The following is a 14,834-nucleotide window of genomic DNA, read 5'->3' on the forward strand; positions in this document are numbered from 1 at the left end:
GAATGATCTTTGGTGACGTATGAAAATCATGAAATTCTAAATTTCAGGGTTCACATATGAAGTTATAGAAACCCACCATGCTCACTGCGGCTGCTTGCCTTTTACAATATTGACAGAGAACCTAGGAACCACCGTCTAAAATATTGACAGTCCAGCTCCTCACAGAAAAACTGTGCCCAGCTCACCTGCTCTACTGACGGTAATCTGAGGGCTTCTGGGAAGAGGTGACTTGACTCAAAGGGTTAGAAGGCATCTGGGAAGTCTGAGTGTGGATGGATTAGTGCTGATATTACATTTCCCAAGTGTGGCAACTACTGATTTTTCTAGAAGGGCCTTGGTCCTTCTTCTTATAAATTCTATAAAACCCAATTTATGGCACTTTATTATGGCAGCCCGAACTAAGACAATTCCTTCCCCCCCTCCTTTTGCTCCCCCCCCAAGATGACCTTGGTCTGACCATGGGCAGCCAGGTGGGGCATTTCCAGCCACCAGCACTATCACAAATAAATTCTGAATATGAGACCCAATCTATGCGACTTCCTTATCACAGACAATGTCTCCCCCTCTCCTTCTCCTCCCCCTTCCTCCCACCTCCTCCTCCCCCCTCCCCCTCCCCCTCCTCCCCCACTCCTCCCCCTCCCCTCCTCCTCCTTCTCCCTCCTCCTCTCCCTCCTCCCTCCTCCTCCCCCTCTTCACCCTCCCCCTTCTCCTCCTCCTCCCCTCTCCTCCTCCTCCTCTCCCTCTTGCCCCCATCTCTCTCCCTCTCTCTCCATATATATATATATACACACACATTAGTTTTTATTAATTTAATCTTTATTAAATGAATGCTTAACTATCATAGCAGTAGGGATTAATTTCACCTTACTGAGTGTCTGTTTAAACTGATATTTAATGTCATTTAAGACATTAGAGAGAGGGAGAAATAGAAACAGCAAATGCAAAGTATTGACAGGCATATTTGATTGTTTATTGTAGTATCCTTTCAACTCTTCTCTTGATTTGAAAATTTTCAAGATAAAATTTCAGGCTACACTTCCCTCACCAGTCCCCTCGGGGTGGCCTCCCATCTAGAAGGTGCCACTCACTGGATTGGAGCCAGGAGCCCCCAGACCCCACCTCCGCTTATTGGCGTCCTGCCTGGAGTGCAGTTTGTCATTATTGCATTTTTAAATGTTTACCAGGCCAGACCTTTCTCTTCTCCCAGCCCTTCCCACCCCTGCTAGGCTAAACCCCAAGACCCAGCTTAGGTCAGTGAATCTCGGGCACCTAGCATATAGTAGGTGTGCTGGTGACACTTGAGTGAATGGGACCTTCGTGTGGGTGAAAACACTGTCTGAGCTCTGCATCTGGTTCTTAGAACTGGGACTAGCACGTAGTAGGTGTTCAACAAATAAGTGTACACGGAATGAATGCACTTGAGAGAAATTACGAAGTTCCAGGAGAGCAGAGCAGAGAGTGTCTCCCTGGCTCCTAGAACCACGTGCCGCACACAGTAGGTGCGCAGCCAGCTGCTGCCCTAACCGCCCCAGCGCCCTCCGGGGGGCCTCTGGGGCCTCGCCCCTCCCTGTGACGTCACAAAGGCCCCCGCCATGCCTCTGGCGCTGGCCCTGGTGCTGCTCTGCGGCCTGAGCGCCCGTGGGGGCTGGGGCTGCCTGCAGTGCGACCGCTCGGTGCAGGACGCCCTGAGCCAGCTGCGCTCCGCGCTCATCCCCGGGCGCTTCCACCGGGAGCGGCTGCAGGCCCGCGCGCAGGCCCTGCTGCTGGGCATGGAGGGGCCTTTCTTCCGGGACTACTCGATGAACGCGTTTGTGGGGAAAGTGGGTGCGCGCGGGGCTGGAGGAGGAAGGCCGGCGGCCCTCAGCGGGGTGGCGAGGGAAGCCCCGGGATCGCTCCCCGAAAGCGGTCGGGAGCAAGGCGGGTGGGGGTCACTGGGCTCCGTAAGGAACCTCTGGAATTTTCTCTCCTCTCCTCGGCCAGAGGTGAACCAACTGGAAGGCGTGGCGACCTTTATCAAGAACCAAACAGAGCACATAAAGGTCAGCTCTCTGTCAGGTAGGGGCCTGGATAGCCTTCCCCAGCTCCTTCCTCGTCCTCCTCCATTTCCGCTAGAAAAACCAAAGCCACCGTGTCTGCCCTCTCTGGGTGTCTGGCGCCGGTGTGGGTGACCGTTCCTGCAGGTGGGAGCTGCCCTTTACACAGGAAGAAAGGCTGAGGCTCCTAGGACCTCAGACTTTCAAGTCCCCACTGCTGTGACAACTCCAGGTCACTGTGGCTCAGGCTAACCGGTTCTAACTGGAACACGTTCTGACAGGTTTTATGATTGGAGGGATTATCCTTATCTCCCGGAGTTCTGGTCTGCATAAGGGTCACAAAAGTGACAACTTGTGTTCTGCTTATCATTGGCCTTTCGGGACTATATTTCTCCTGCAGATAACAGGTAGCTTGCTGAGGACTGTAACATTCCTCTGCACTTAAACCAGGCAGGTTTGCAGGACAATTTGTTTGTTTGTTTGTGGTGGTGCTGGGGATTGAACCCAGGGCCTATGTGCTTGGAAGCCGGGCACTCTACCAACTGAGCTATATCCCCAGCCCCAAATTGCAGGTAAATTGCTTTTTTAAAAAATCTATTTTTTAGTTGTAGATAGACATAATACCTTTATTTTATTTATTTATTTTTATGTGGTGCTGAGGATCAAACTCAGTGCCTCATACATGGGAGGCAAGTGCTCTGCCACTGAGCACAATCCCAGTTGAGTAAATTTATATATATATATATATATATATATATATATATATATATATATAGAGAGAGAGAGAGAGAGAGAGAGAGAGAGAGAGAGCGCGAGCAAATTTTTTTGTGTGCTGGGATTGAACTCAAGGCCTTGTGCGTACAAGGCAAGCACTCTACCAACTGAACTATGTCCCCAGCTCCCTGATAAATTGCTTTTTATTTATTATTTATTTATTTATTTATTTATTTTAAAGAGAGAGAGAGAGAATTTTAATATTTATTTTTTAGTTCTCGGTGGACACAACATCTTTGTTTGTATGTGGTGCTGGGTTCCATCCTCAGCACCACATACAAACAAAGATGTTGTGTCCACAGAAAACTAAAAAATAAATATTAAAATTCTCTCTTTCTCTCTCTCTCTCAAAAAAAAATAAAAATAAATGAATAAAATATTTTTTAAAAAGTTTTGTTTTAGTTCTAGGTGGACACAATAAACTTTGTTTTATTTTTATGTGGTGCCGAGGATTGAACTAGGGCCTCACTCATGCTAGGTGAGCGCTCTGCTACTGAGCCACAACCCCAGCCCCTGTTCTGTCTTTTATACTGATCTGTGATCAGTGATTTTTGAAGTTACCATTGTAATTATTTGGGGCACCATGAGCTGCACCCATGAAAGATAGTATGATTGTAATTGGTAAAAGTGTGTGTGTGCATTCTGACTGCTCCACGGACCAGCTGTTCCCCTCTCTCCCTCTCTTCAGAATTCCCAATTCCATGAGACACAACAGTATTGAAATTATGCCAGTTAATAACCTTTCAAAGCCCTCTTAAGTATTCAAGTGAAAGGAAGAGCCGATCTCATTTTAATCAAAAGCTAAAAATGATTAAGCTTAGTGAGGAAGGCAAGTTGAAAGCCAACAAGGCAATCAAAAGATAGGCCTCTTGCACCAGTTAGCCAATTGCAAATGCAAAGGAAAAGTTCTTGGAGGAAAACAAAAGTTGTATTCCGGTTGGGCATGGTGGTTCATGCTTGTAATCCCAGTAGCTCAGGAAGCTGAGGCACGAGGATCACAAGTTCAAAGCCAACCTCAGCAACTTAGCAAGGCCCTAAGCAACTTAGTGAGACCCTGTCTCAAAATAAAATATAAAAAAAGGGCTTGGTATGTGGCTCAGTGGTTAAGTATCCCTGAGTTCAATCCCTGGTACAAAAAAGGCCTACTCCAGTGAGCACGCGAATGACAAGAAGGCACCACAGCCATGTGGCAGATATGGAGGAAGTCTTGGTAATCTGGATGGAAGATCAAACCAGCCACAACATTCCCTGAAACCAAAGACTAATCCAGAGAGAGAACCAAATTCGCTTCCACTCTGTGAAGGCTCACAGAGGTAAGGAAAGAGCAGAAGAAAAGTCAGAGCCTAGCAGAAGCTGGTTCATGAGGTTCAAGGAAAGAAGCCATCTCCATGTCAGCAGAGTGCTGCTGGAGAAGCTGCAGCAGGTTATCCAGAAAGTGCAGCTAGGATGGACGAGAGGGGCAGCTGCACTCTCCAGTGGGTTACCAACACAGACGAAATGGCCCTATGTCAGAAGTCGATGAGTCTAGGACTTCCACAGCTAGAAGTCAGTGCCTGCCTTCTAATCTTCAAATGATGAATCCACGTTGGAACCAGTGTTTATTAACCATATCCAGAAATCTTTGGACCCTTAAGAATTTCATTAAATTTCTGCCGATGCTCTATGAGGGGACAACAAAGCCTGCATGAGAGCACATGTATTTACAGCATGGTTTATTTTAATCCCCTGTTGAGATCCACTGCTCAAAAGGAAAAACAAAAGATTCAAAATGTTATTAGAATCATGGTGCCTCTATCTACCAGTGACTTGTGATTGAATTGAAAAAGAATATCCAGGACTCAGTTTTAGAACTTAGGAGTTTGAGATTCCTTAGATATCCTTGAGGGAGTCGTTGGATATATGAATCAGGACTTCAGTGAGAGTTCTAGGCTGTTGTAAAATTTGAGAGTTGTTAGTGTACAGAACAGCTCTGTCCCACTGAAACGCGATGTGATTCACAGTTAGAGTCATATCCTTAATCTGAAATGTTTAATAGTCACGTTTTAATAAAAAGCAAACAAGTAAGTGAAACTAATTTGAATATGGTATTTAACCAAATATAAAAAATATTACCATTTCAACATGCGATCAATGATTACATTTTTTATTACTGTGTCTTTGAAATCCAGTTTTATACCCAAAACACATTTCAACCCAGATGAGCCCATCCAAGTATGTGGCTAGTGGCTACCATACTGGACAATACTAGTCCAGGTAATACTAAAGCCATTGGCTGGATTGGACTGAAATCAGAAAGAAATTGGCATAGAGACAGAAAAGATTAGGGCAGAGGATATCAAGTCCACTTACAAGATAAATTGAGGCCAAGAGAGTGTGGTTTGGAGCAGGCCCCCACAGTGGATCAGAAGGTAGATGCAGTATCGGCCAGGCCTTACACAGGTTGAACATCCCTTATCCAAACTATCAGAGAACAGAGGTGTTTCAGGCTTCAGAATTGATCAGATTTGGATTGTTTTTACAGACTACCAGTTACGCATCCACAGTCTGAAACTCTGAAATCCAGAATGCACCCCCAGCTTTTGGATTTGGGAGCATTTCAGGTTTTCAGATTAGGGGTGGTTCAACCTGTGTCTTCCCAAGGAACCCTGGTCTTGGTTACTGTTGGTAAATGGAGAGGAACTTCCTCATCCTTACTATTGGAAGCTGCTGGATTGGGTTTGCTGGATACTCCACCCCACAAGGGTGTCTTTCTGTTCTCAGATGGGCCTCTGCTGGAAGAACTGGTGGACTTTAGGGAGAGAGTGACCAAGGAACTCAAGAAAGTTTTGAAATCCTATGAATCCAAAGGTGCAATATAGCTCTCTCCACCAAATCCCCTCCTCCCTTTCCCCATTGAATCCCTTCTCCCATTTTTTCTTTTAAACTACTTCTTCTCCTCCCCCACAACTCAACCTTCATCTCTCCTCAGTAGTCTTTTTCTCTCCTTGCCTAGATTCACCTTTCCCTCCCTTTTCTGGTTCCTTCCCAATTAAATCCCCAAAGTGCTGTCCCAAGTAAACTCACTTCCCGCTCTTTTCTCTTGCAGCCTGTGATCGAAAAACTTGCCGTGAGTCCCGGATTTATTGTCTACTCCTCCCTTCTCTACCTTCCCACAGTTTTTACACTGTTCTCCCCCCATATGAAGTCCTGGTACCACACATACTCCACTGGGCAATTCCCCTGCCCCAAGCATAGTACTTAGGAAAACTTGGTTTGGGGGCACTTATAAAGTGGTTGCAACCTGCAAAAAAGTATTTTGGGAGTCACATCAGTACAGGATAGGGTACTGAATCAACAAATAAGCCCCCAGATGTAAGTGGGGGCTTATAAGGATCTGTTTCTCTCTGATCTAAATTCCACTGAGAGGCAGCTCTTCTAAGTGGTAACATCGGGAGTCACCACTTACTGTACCTTCCCCGTACTGTACCTTCCAAACGTGATTCAGAAGACAATAGTGATCACACCGGATGTTTTCTTTTCAGGCTAGGAAATGATACACACTACTCTGTTCATTTTCATTGGCTAGAATTGTATCACATGATTGCAACCTGATGCAGGGGAGCCTGGGAAATGTAGTTTTCTTGTGTCCACAGTTAGAGGAAAAGACAGATGAATGCTCATCACCCTGTCTATGCCCCTGGGGTTCTAAAATAGGAAAAAATTCAAATTCAAAGTTAACAAATGTTTAATTGAATCTTTACAAATGGAATGTTGGATCAACTGGACTAATGCAACTCAATTTAACTCTTCAATAATTATACAAAGTTTATTTTTTACGTGAACTGTCAGTGCATTTTGCTCAACTTACTCTGCAGTGCAGTGGGTCCTCCGAAATTAAGGAGGACCAAGAGACCCCCCCCACTTCATTATTCCTTCCCGCCCCTTGCCAGTTCTCTGGACACAACCTCATCCTACTACTTCCCACTTACCCCTGTTTAGGCTTACTCAAAGAAGAGGTCTGGGACTGTTTAAAATGCCAGAAAATCAATCCCGCGTGTATCAATGAAAAGTTCTGCTTTGGTAAGATTCTGGGTTAAGGAGACATGGGACAGCGCATGAGATGGAGGCAGTACATATGCGTTTTGAGACTTACCCATGCAGCCTTGAGCTCTGCCCTTACCATCTGCATACGGCGTTGCCTAGGTGTTGCCTCCTCATTCTGAAACTCACTATGTCTCTTCTGTTGAAGGTGAACAATCCTCTGGAACTTTACAATGTCCCAACACCAGAGTGGCAGATGCTAGAAAAATAGCTTTTTCTTACCTTTGCCATTTTTAGAAGTCCAAAAAGATGTGCCAAATTGATTCATTTGTTCAGAAATCTATCTCCTTATAGCAGAGTGATTAGTAGAATGAATCCACGTCCATCCTTCAGGATTGAATAGCCATGCTGGATCATTGCACATGCTGTTCCTTTTCTGTCACACTGCTCCCCCCCAACACACACACACACTTCATAGAGGTCTCAAAGGCTTCTCTCCAGAAAAGCCTCTCTGATCACACTCCCTAAAATGGTACTTTCCATGAAATGATGTTCACAATTATTATTATTATTCCACACTTTCTTCACCTATTTTATTCTTTGCCATAGTACTTTAAAAGAAACCACACACATTCATGGTGTCAGCCTCTACAAATAAGGATTTTCTTGTTTTGTGGTAGTTGGAAATGACCTTGGGGGCACTCAACCACTGAACTACATTGCCAGCTCTTTTTATTTTGTTTTGAGGTGGTCTCACTAATTTGCTAAGACTGACCTAGAACTTTTGATCCTCCTGCCTCAGCCCACTGAGTAGCTGGGATTACAGGCGTATGCCACCATACTTGGCTCCAGGACATTTCCTTACACAATCAAATGCTGTTGCCACACCCAACAAACCTAACAGTGATCCCTCAATAGCAAATAATTTCTAAGTCCTTCTATCAGCTTCTCTGATGGTCATCAGAATATTTTTCACACCTGATGTTCAAATCAGGATTCAACAAAAGGACTTCCCATATCATTCAATTGTTCGTTTTTTCACTTTTCTTTTAATCCAGAAATGTCTCCTTTTAATTTTTCCTCGGTGACATAGGGAGTTGACATGTTCTATTGACTGTCCCATTTCCACATATGTCTGCTTCCTTTCTATGAAGTTTAACAACAAATATTTTGAGCACCCTGTAATGCCCCAAACTGTGGATCATTGAAGTGGGAGACAGATGGGAGTTCCGGCCCTCTTTGGAGCCTGAGTTGTGTGTCGGAGGATATTTACTCTCCTCCCTAGCCTAGTCCTCCCTAGTCTGGTCCTCCAGACACCAGCCAGGATGATCAGAAATCTCTCTACACATTTCAAAATTGTCCCTGGTTGAGAACTACAGTTACATGATAGTTACATGAACAAATAAATGAACTAATTAAAGACAGCAAAAGGCATTCTAATGAAAACAGAACTGAACGTCTTGATGGAAAGAGTCTGGAAGAGGGAGCCTAGTCACTAAAAAAGTGCAGACTCAGGGGCCTCTGTGAAGAGGTCTGAGCTTTGAGATCTAAGAAAATGAGTGAGGGGAACAGTAAGAATGTCGAAGGGAATAGCATGCAGAGATCCAGCAAGATTAAACCACAGGGAAGGTGAGCTGGCGTGGCCAGCGCTGAGTGCGTGAAGAGAGAGCAAGTGGGTTAAGGAGAGAAGTGGGCAGCCAGAATCCGGGACAAGTCACTTGGGAGCCCAGGTGGGTCGTGGTGGGCTGTGGTGAGGGCTTGGACTTTTACTCCTATGGGAGCCTCAGCTGCAGGACTCGGCTCAGGAGGGACCGGAGGTGGTGTGTTGACTGCGCCCTCTGGAGGCCATGTGAGGAAATGTGGAGAAGGTGCAGGGAATCTCGTGAGTCGGGGCTAGACCAGTTTGGTAGCTATAGAGGTGGATTGGATTCTGGATTCTGGTTACTATTCGGAGGCCAAGTCAAAAGGCTTTGCTGCTAGAAAAGTCGGGGCAGAAAGAGTGGAAGGTGCAGAATTCACCTCCCAAGGCCACCTTCGGGGTTCACAGCTAAGACGCAGGCGGACCCAGCTTGGGAGATTGCGGGCATTCCGCACCCCTTCCCTTGCGCATGGTGTTTCTTAAATTTAAATTGAACTCCCCAAGTCCTACTTGCTGCCTTCCACCCCCACCCCATCAAGAGGCTCTCACTGTCAAGGTGGCAGACCTTCAGGTCCAGGAGGGCGAGGACGCTTGCCCGCTTGGTTCCAGGATAGATCCCGAGTGCCCAGAATGGTGCCTGAGACGCAGCCCTGGAGGAATGGATAGGTGGAGGGTCAGAAGGCAGGAAAGGGCAGGGACCCCGTGGGGAGGACAGGCAAGCTCCACCCTGCCCTCCCAGGTGGCCGAGTGAACGCATGTGGGGGTGGGTGCAAGGCTAAAGAAAAGTGGTAACTTGGAGCTTGGGTCTGTCTCCGCCACCCGCCCCAGTGGACGGGCAGCCTCGCATGTCCCTGCAGTACAAGACGGATGATGACTACTTGAAGAACCAGGCTCTGCTGGGCATCACCGTGTCTGTGATTCTGGCTATCTTTCTCTTCGTGGTCATCCTGATCGCGTGAGTCATCCCTGCGCTCTGCTAAGTCCCCGAGTGCCTCACTGGGCCCCTCAAAAGGCCCTCACTGTGTGTTTTGGGAGTCTCCTCCCTAATCCCTTCCTGCCTCTTGCTCTCGTTTCTCCCCTCCCTTCTTTTTTCTTCCCTCTTCTCCTCCCTTTTCATCTCTGAGTCTCTTTCTCTCCTATCTCTTCTTTCCCCCACCCCGGAGTCACTTTAGCACATACAAGAGTTCTCAGAAATTTTCCATTTGTGAGCCCCTTATTCTATTAAAAAATACTTGGAATTATATTTGGTAAACGTGTTGGCATAAAAACAATTATCATCCAAGTTGGCTTCATTCTTATGCATTCTTCACCATCATCGTCATTATTGTTCTATTCATTTATTTCCTTCTTGCTTGGAGAGAAAGTAAAATGAAAACATTTCCAGAAGCCCCGGCACAGTGCCTAGGAGAGAGGTGGACCTCACTCTCCTCTCTCCTCCTGTAAGGGTTTCCTTCGGCTTCTGTCTGCTCGTGCCCCCTCAGCCCCTTTCCCAGCCTCTCTCCTCTCCTCTCCATCTGGATTTCTGTCCTTCTTTTTCCCTCTGTGTCTTCTCCTACTGCTCCACGAGTCTCCTTTCCTGAACACATCAGTTTCTCCATATTCAAAATGGGAATCATTGGCCTTGGCCCCTCTCAGGGGTGGTGATGATCGATGAATCAGGAACTGCTCTTGGGGCTGAGGCTGTGGCTCAGTGGTAGCACGCTTGTCTGGAATGTGTGAGGCACTGGGTTCGATCCTCAGCACCATGTATAAATCAATAAAGGAACTGCTCTTCACAGCAGTTGGCTTGATGGGCCTCTGCTCTTACTGTGAGCTGGCTCTGTCTTGTCTTCCATCTCTGACTCTCCATTTCTCTTTCTCCCTGTGTATTAGTTGCCTAGGGCTGCTGCGACCAATGACCATACCTAAGTGTCTTAAAACAACAGAAATTTGTTCTCCAAATTCTGGAGGCCAAGAATCTGAGGTCAAGGCTTCCAGGGTTGGTTCTTTCTTGAAGGATACCTATCTCCTAGCTGCTGGTGACATTCCTTAGCCCATGGCCTCTCCCCCAGTCTCTGATCCTGCATTCAGGATTCCTCTGTGTGTGTGCCTCAGGGCTCCCTCTCCTTTCACATAAGAACACTGGTCTCTGAATCTAGGGCCCGGCCTATGTCCAAGATGATCTCATTTCAATTTAATTATCCTATTTCCAAATAAGGTCACGTTCACAAGTACTGGGAGTTGAGTCTTGGATTTATATTTTTAGAAGTAGGACACAGTTTAACCCATTACATTCTGATTTTGTCTTTTCATGTCTCTCCATTTCTGCCTTTTCTTATCTCTTGGTCTTTTCCCACATTCTGCCATAACTCCAACTTTTCCATTCCAACTTTTCTCTCCTTCCTCAAGTACCATCATGAATTGACTGGAAATCTTCCCCCAAACCCATGATGTCACTGGCTTGGCCAAATCAGACCAGTGACTAGGGGGAACCTTGGGGGAGGTAATTTGCCTTGGAGGGACCCTGAAATTCTCTTTCTAACCTCCATAATTTCTCTCTCTTAACCAGGGGTTTTACATACAGGAAAAACCGAAAACTCCTCTTGCAATAGGATGATGCTTTGGGGTTCCTAAAGGGAAAGGAAAGAAGTTTAATAAAAGCTGTGACAAATTCTTCATGTGTTTGACAGTTTCCTGGACACCCTCATACCAATTGGTGTCCAACTGTTTTTATAATGGTTATGTGTTCCTTGAGGGTTGAGATCAGATCTTGTTCATTGGGAGCCACCAATTATCCTAATTCAAGGCCAAAGTGATTTGGACCTTCAAAGGGGATAGACAACCTTTTGTGAGGTTTGAAGGGACAACCCTCTTCTTTGGGAGAGAAAATGCACCCTAAAGAAGATGATGTGGTTGGACCCTCAAGTGTGGTTAAATAAAAGAGCAGTGATCAAGGGAAGAGTCCAAGTTTCCTTCTCTATCTTAAACCTAGTTTTTTACCCTACTGTGTACCGGAAAAGATTCTAATACATTTTCATGTAAGTGGAATGTTTATGGAAGGGATTCCATAAACCATGGAATCCCTTCTATTTCTTAATCTGCCATCAGAACAATCATTATCTAATTCAGGGTTCAGATAATGAGGGATTTATGAGGAAATGGACACGGATAGACAAAAAAAGCTGATTGGCTGAAGATTTAGTGCCTAACACAGTGCCTGGCTTGGACCTCGTGCCCAGTAAATTTTGAATAAATGAGTGTGTGTGTGCGCGTGTGTGTGCATGCGTGTGTGTGTGTGTGTGTGTGTGTGTGTGTGTGTGTGTGTGGTATAAAAGTCCACACAGACATTTTGATCCATAAACTAAGACTTACTTTAAATGCCAGGAAAAGGAATTTGGTGGTTTTTCCCAGGATCTGGGATTGAGACCTTAAATAACTTATGGGTCCAGTTAGGTAAAGTAACTGCAAATCCCAATTCATAGTGATGAAATTTTCTATCTCAGAATAAATAGAATTTTCTACTCAGCTCCATCCTACTGTGGTCATGGAGAAACAGCCCCAGTGTTTTCAGATCTTAAGATTTTTCCAGAGAACACATATTCAGATTTGTACATTAAATTTCTCTATCACTAGTGTTGGCACTCTCCACAACTGTATTTCAAGTATTGCAGATAAACCAAAACATGTCTTGTTACTTCTGTGAGATGACCAGAAATTTTGGGGGGTTGTAGATTGTATGTTAGGGTTTTCCAGCTTTGTTGAGCGTCGTTAGACTCCCTCATTAACTACATTTCCCAGAATGCTCTTCTCCTGAGAAAGCGTCTGTCGCCATAGATACTGTCACCTAGTCAGGTTAAAGGCAGGTGGTGGGGGCGGTATATGAAAGGCGGAAACTTGACTTCCTGGTTCCAGGGCGCCTGTTGCCAAGACACCAGTTTTTCCACCTGCGCAGTTGAGCGCCTTTGGAATGGAGCTCGCCAGCTCACCTGCTGCGACCCCTTCCTTTCTGTGGCACCGAAAAAATCCCGAGGGAAGGCCGGCCGGTGGCGCAGGCCTGTAATCCCAGCGGCTTGGGAGGCTGAGGCAGAAGGATTGCAAGTTCAAAGCCAGCCTCAGCCAAAGTGAGACAGTAAGCAACTCAGTGAGACCTGTCTCTAGATAAAACACATAGCAGGGCTGGGGAGGTGGCTCAGTGGTCCAGTGCCTGGCCCCTGAATTCAATCCCCAGTACCCCCCCCCCCCCAAAAAAAAATAAATCCCGAGGGAACCGATGTCTGGGCTTCTTCGTGCTACCGTCTGCCGGGCACTACTAGGCTGGTCGCCATGGCGACGCTCCCTCCCCAGCGCGTTTGAAGTCTTGGTCCAGGGACGTGGCCACTGCAGGCTTGTTTCAGATGCTTGACTTCATCTTGGCTCGTCCTCCTCCTCCTCCTTCCTCTTCTTATCCTTCTTTTTAAGTTATTGGTAGACCTTTATTTTATTTATAGGCCGTGCTGAGAATCGAACAGTGCCTCACACATGGCAGCCAGACCTCATCCCATTTGGGAAAAGCCCAAGCTTGAAGGTTGCAAACTAGTGCTTTTTGTTTCGGTAGCAGCCAGCAATGTTGTGAGGGTTTTTTGTTTGTTAATATCTTCCCACTACAGGTCCAGAGGCTCCCTTCACTTCGTGGGATTTTCCTAGAAGTGCACGGTACAGGGATAATTAAATTGTGCATAAATTATAGTGTGATGAGAGCTACCGGTGAGCGCAGTCTGGGATGGGGGAGACAGGCAGTTATTAAAGAATGACAGCACAGCGATTATTACAGTGCCAGCGCTGGGATACTGGGGTGTACCTGTGGGAACCCCAAAAGGGAGTTGCCAACCCCGGGCTGGCCTGGGTGGGAATGACAACAAGCTAACAGAAGAGGCTGTAAGAACTTGTTCTTGCAAGCAAGGTGGGGGTTTTCCACTACAAGAAGTAGAGGAGGAAGGACAGCAAAGTCATACCATGGGAACTCTTAAAAACTTGTTTTTAATAATAACAGCAAACACTTCTGTGGTGTTTTCTGTTACATGCTGTTCAAATGGCTTTGTATTCGAATTTCATAAGCTGATAAGGGTATTTATTGTCTCCCCGCCCATCATGAAGATACTAAAGCATAGAGAAGTTAATGACTTTCAGGGGGTCCCACAAGAAGCAGAATTCATTATGCTGTGCTGTCCTTATTACAGGATCCAGGAGTTATTGTGTTCTGTAGCTACCAAACACTGAAAATTGACTTGTATTTGACATCAGATTTGAGCCTTAGGAGATGGTTGTATCAGCCAGGATAGGCTGGTTAATGCTACAGTGAAAACACCTCCAAATCTCACAGCTCAGTAACTTACAGCATGCTAGTTCCATGCCCACTTTGACTCCAGGGCACCAGCTGACAGAGCAGCCTGTGTTAGGAGCCTTCTGAGACAGGGAAAAGAGGTGAACTCAGTGGTAGTAAATGCAGCGGTTGCCCATATGAGCTGGACCTGAACTCTGCCTCTGTTTTCCATAGTTCTAGGACAGCTTACACAGATCCTCTGTCTCTGACTCTCTGTGTATAACATGGAGAGAGCAATGGCCTTTCACAGGGGCTCCGTGCCAGGTAAATGAGCTAATAAAGCTGGTAGCATGTTGTCAGAGTAAGTGATGGCTGCTGTTCTCATTCTGGCAGCGGTCCACCTGGCTTTGGCTCATGCGCACACGTATAGTTTATATCTTTATAAGCATACAAGGTACATGACTAGGACTTTAAACATTCATTTATAAGCACTATGTCATTGGTTGTCATCATAATTGTTTTTCACAGTTTAATAACATTCCATGGGCAGGATGTATTGCTGTTTCATAGATTCCCTGATGTTGGAATCAAAGGTTATTTTCAACTGTATGTCCTATTTAGTTTTTCTAATATTGGATAATGCTATGATGAACATGAGGACTATGGCCAATCAACTTCTTTGCGATTGTTTTCATAAGGTAGGTTTCCAAGCTGTCACAACCAAGACCTAAGGATTTCCACATCCTGCCCTACTGGGCACATTGGAAAACAAATTCCAATTTTATAATTAATCAGCGATCCCTCAGGGATGCTGCAGAGGTCTCTGGTGAAGTCCTCTTGGCTCAGCCTAGCAGAGCCCTGCCTCAACTCGTCGATTGGACAGCAAGGGCAAGAATGAGTCCCTGTTAATGAAGTGACCCTGACCCCTCTTCACATGTCCCAGCCAAGGTCTTGGGCTATGACAGAGTAATATTCACTCTTCTCAGGGAAAGGAAAAAAGTCATCAGCCAAGATGCTGCAGCAGGTGGACATACAGCGGAGCCAGTGCATCTCTTCTTCTCTACCATTCTATTGTAGATAGAGTGTTGCT

The 14,834-nt window shown here is 45.9% G+C and overlaps 1 protein-coding gene and 1 long non-coding RNA gene across 3 annotated transcripts; one reads left to right on the forward strand and one right to left on the reverse strand.

Annotated features, from left to right (window-relative positions):
- The first annotated feature begins 1,592 nt into the window (after window positions 1-1,592).
- Izumo2 (IZUMO family member 2) lies at window positions 1,593-11,119 on the forward strand. Of its 2 annotated transcripts, XM_005341658.4 has the most exons (7): window positions 1,593-1,824; window positions 1,981-2,055; window positions 5,568-5,654; window positions 5,893-5,913; window positions 6,786-6,866; window positions 9,295-9,421; window positions 11,015-11,119. In XM_005341658.4, the coding sequence occupies exons 1-7, from the start codon at window positions 1,593-1,595 to the stop codon at window positions 11,055-11,057; spliced, it is 666 nt and encodes a 221-aa protein (XP_005341715.1). In that variant the 3' UTR covers window positions 11,058-11,119. The 2 variants fall into 2 exon arrangements, with proteins under 2 accessions (XP_005341715.1, XP_077887707.1); XM_078031581.1 differs by having other exon boundaries at window positions 1,593-2,055.
- Window positions 4,934-6,482, reverse strand: LOC144370711 (uncharacterized). Its single transcript, XR_013430624.1, has 2 exons — window positions 6,274-6,482; window positions 4,934-5,267 (listed from the first exon to the last, which is right to left on the reverse strand). It is a non-coding gene; the product is annotated as an uncharacterized LOC144370711 (long non-coding RNA).
- Window positions 11,120-14,834: the final 3,715 nt, after the last annotated feature.

Source organism: Ictidomys tridecemlineatus, chromosome 15 (genome assembly GCF_052094955.1).
Source record: "Ictidomys tridecemlineatus isolate mIctTri1 chromosome 15, mIctTri1.hap1, whole genome shotgun sequence".
NCBI classification, from domain to species: domain Eukaryota; kingdom Metazoa; phylum Chordata; class Mammalia; order Rodentia; family Sciuridae; genus Ictidomys; species Ictidomys tridecemlineatus.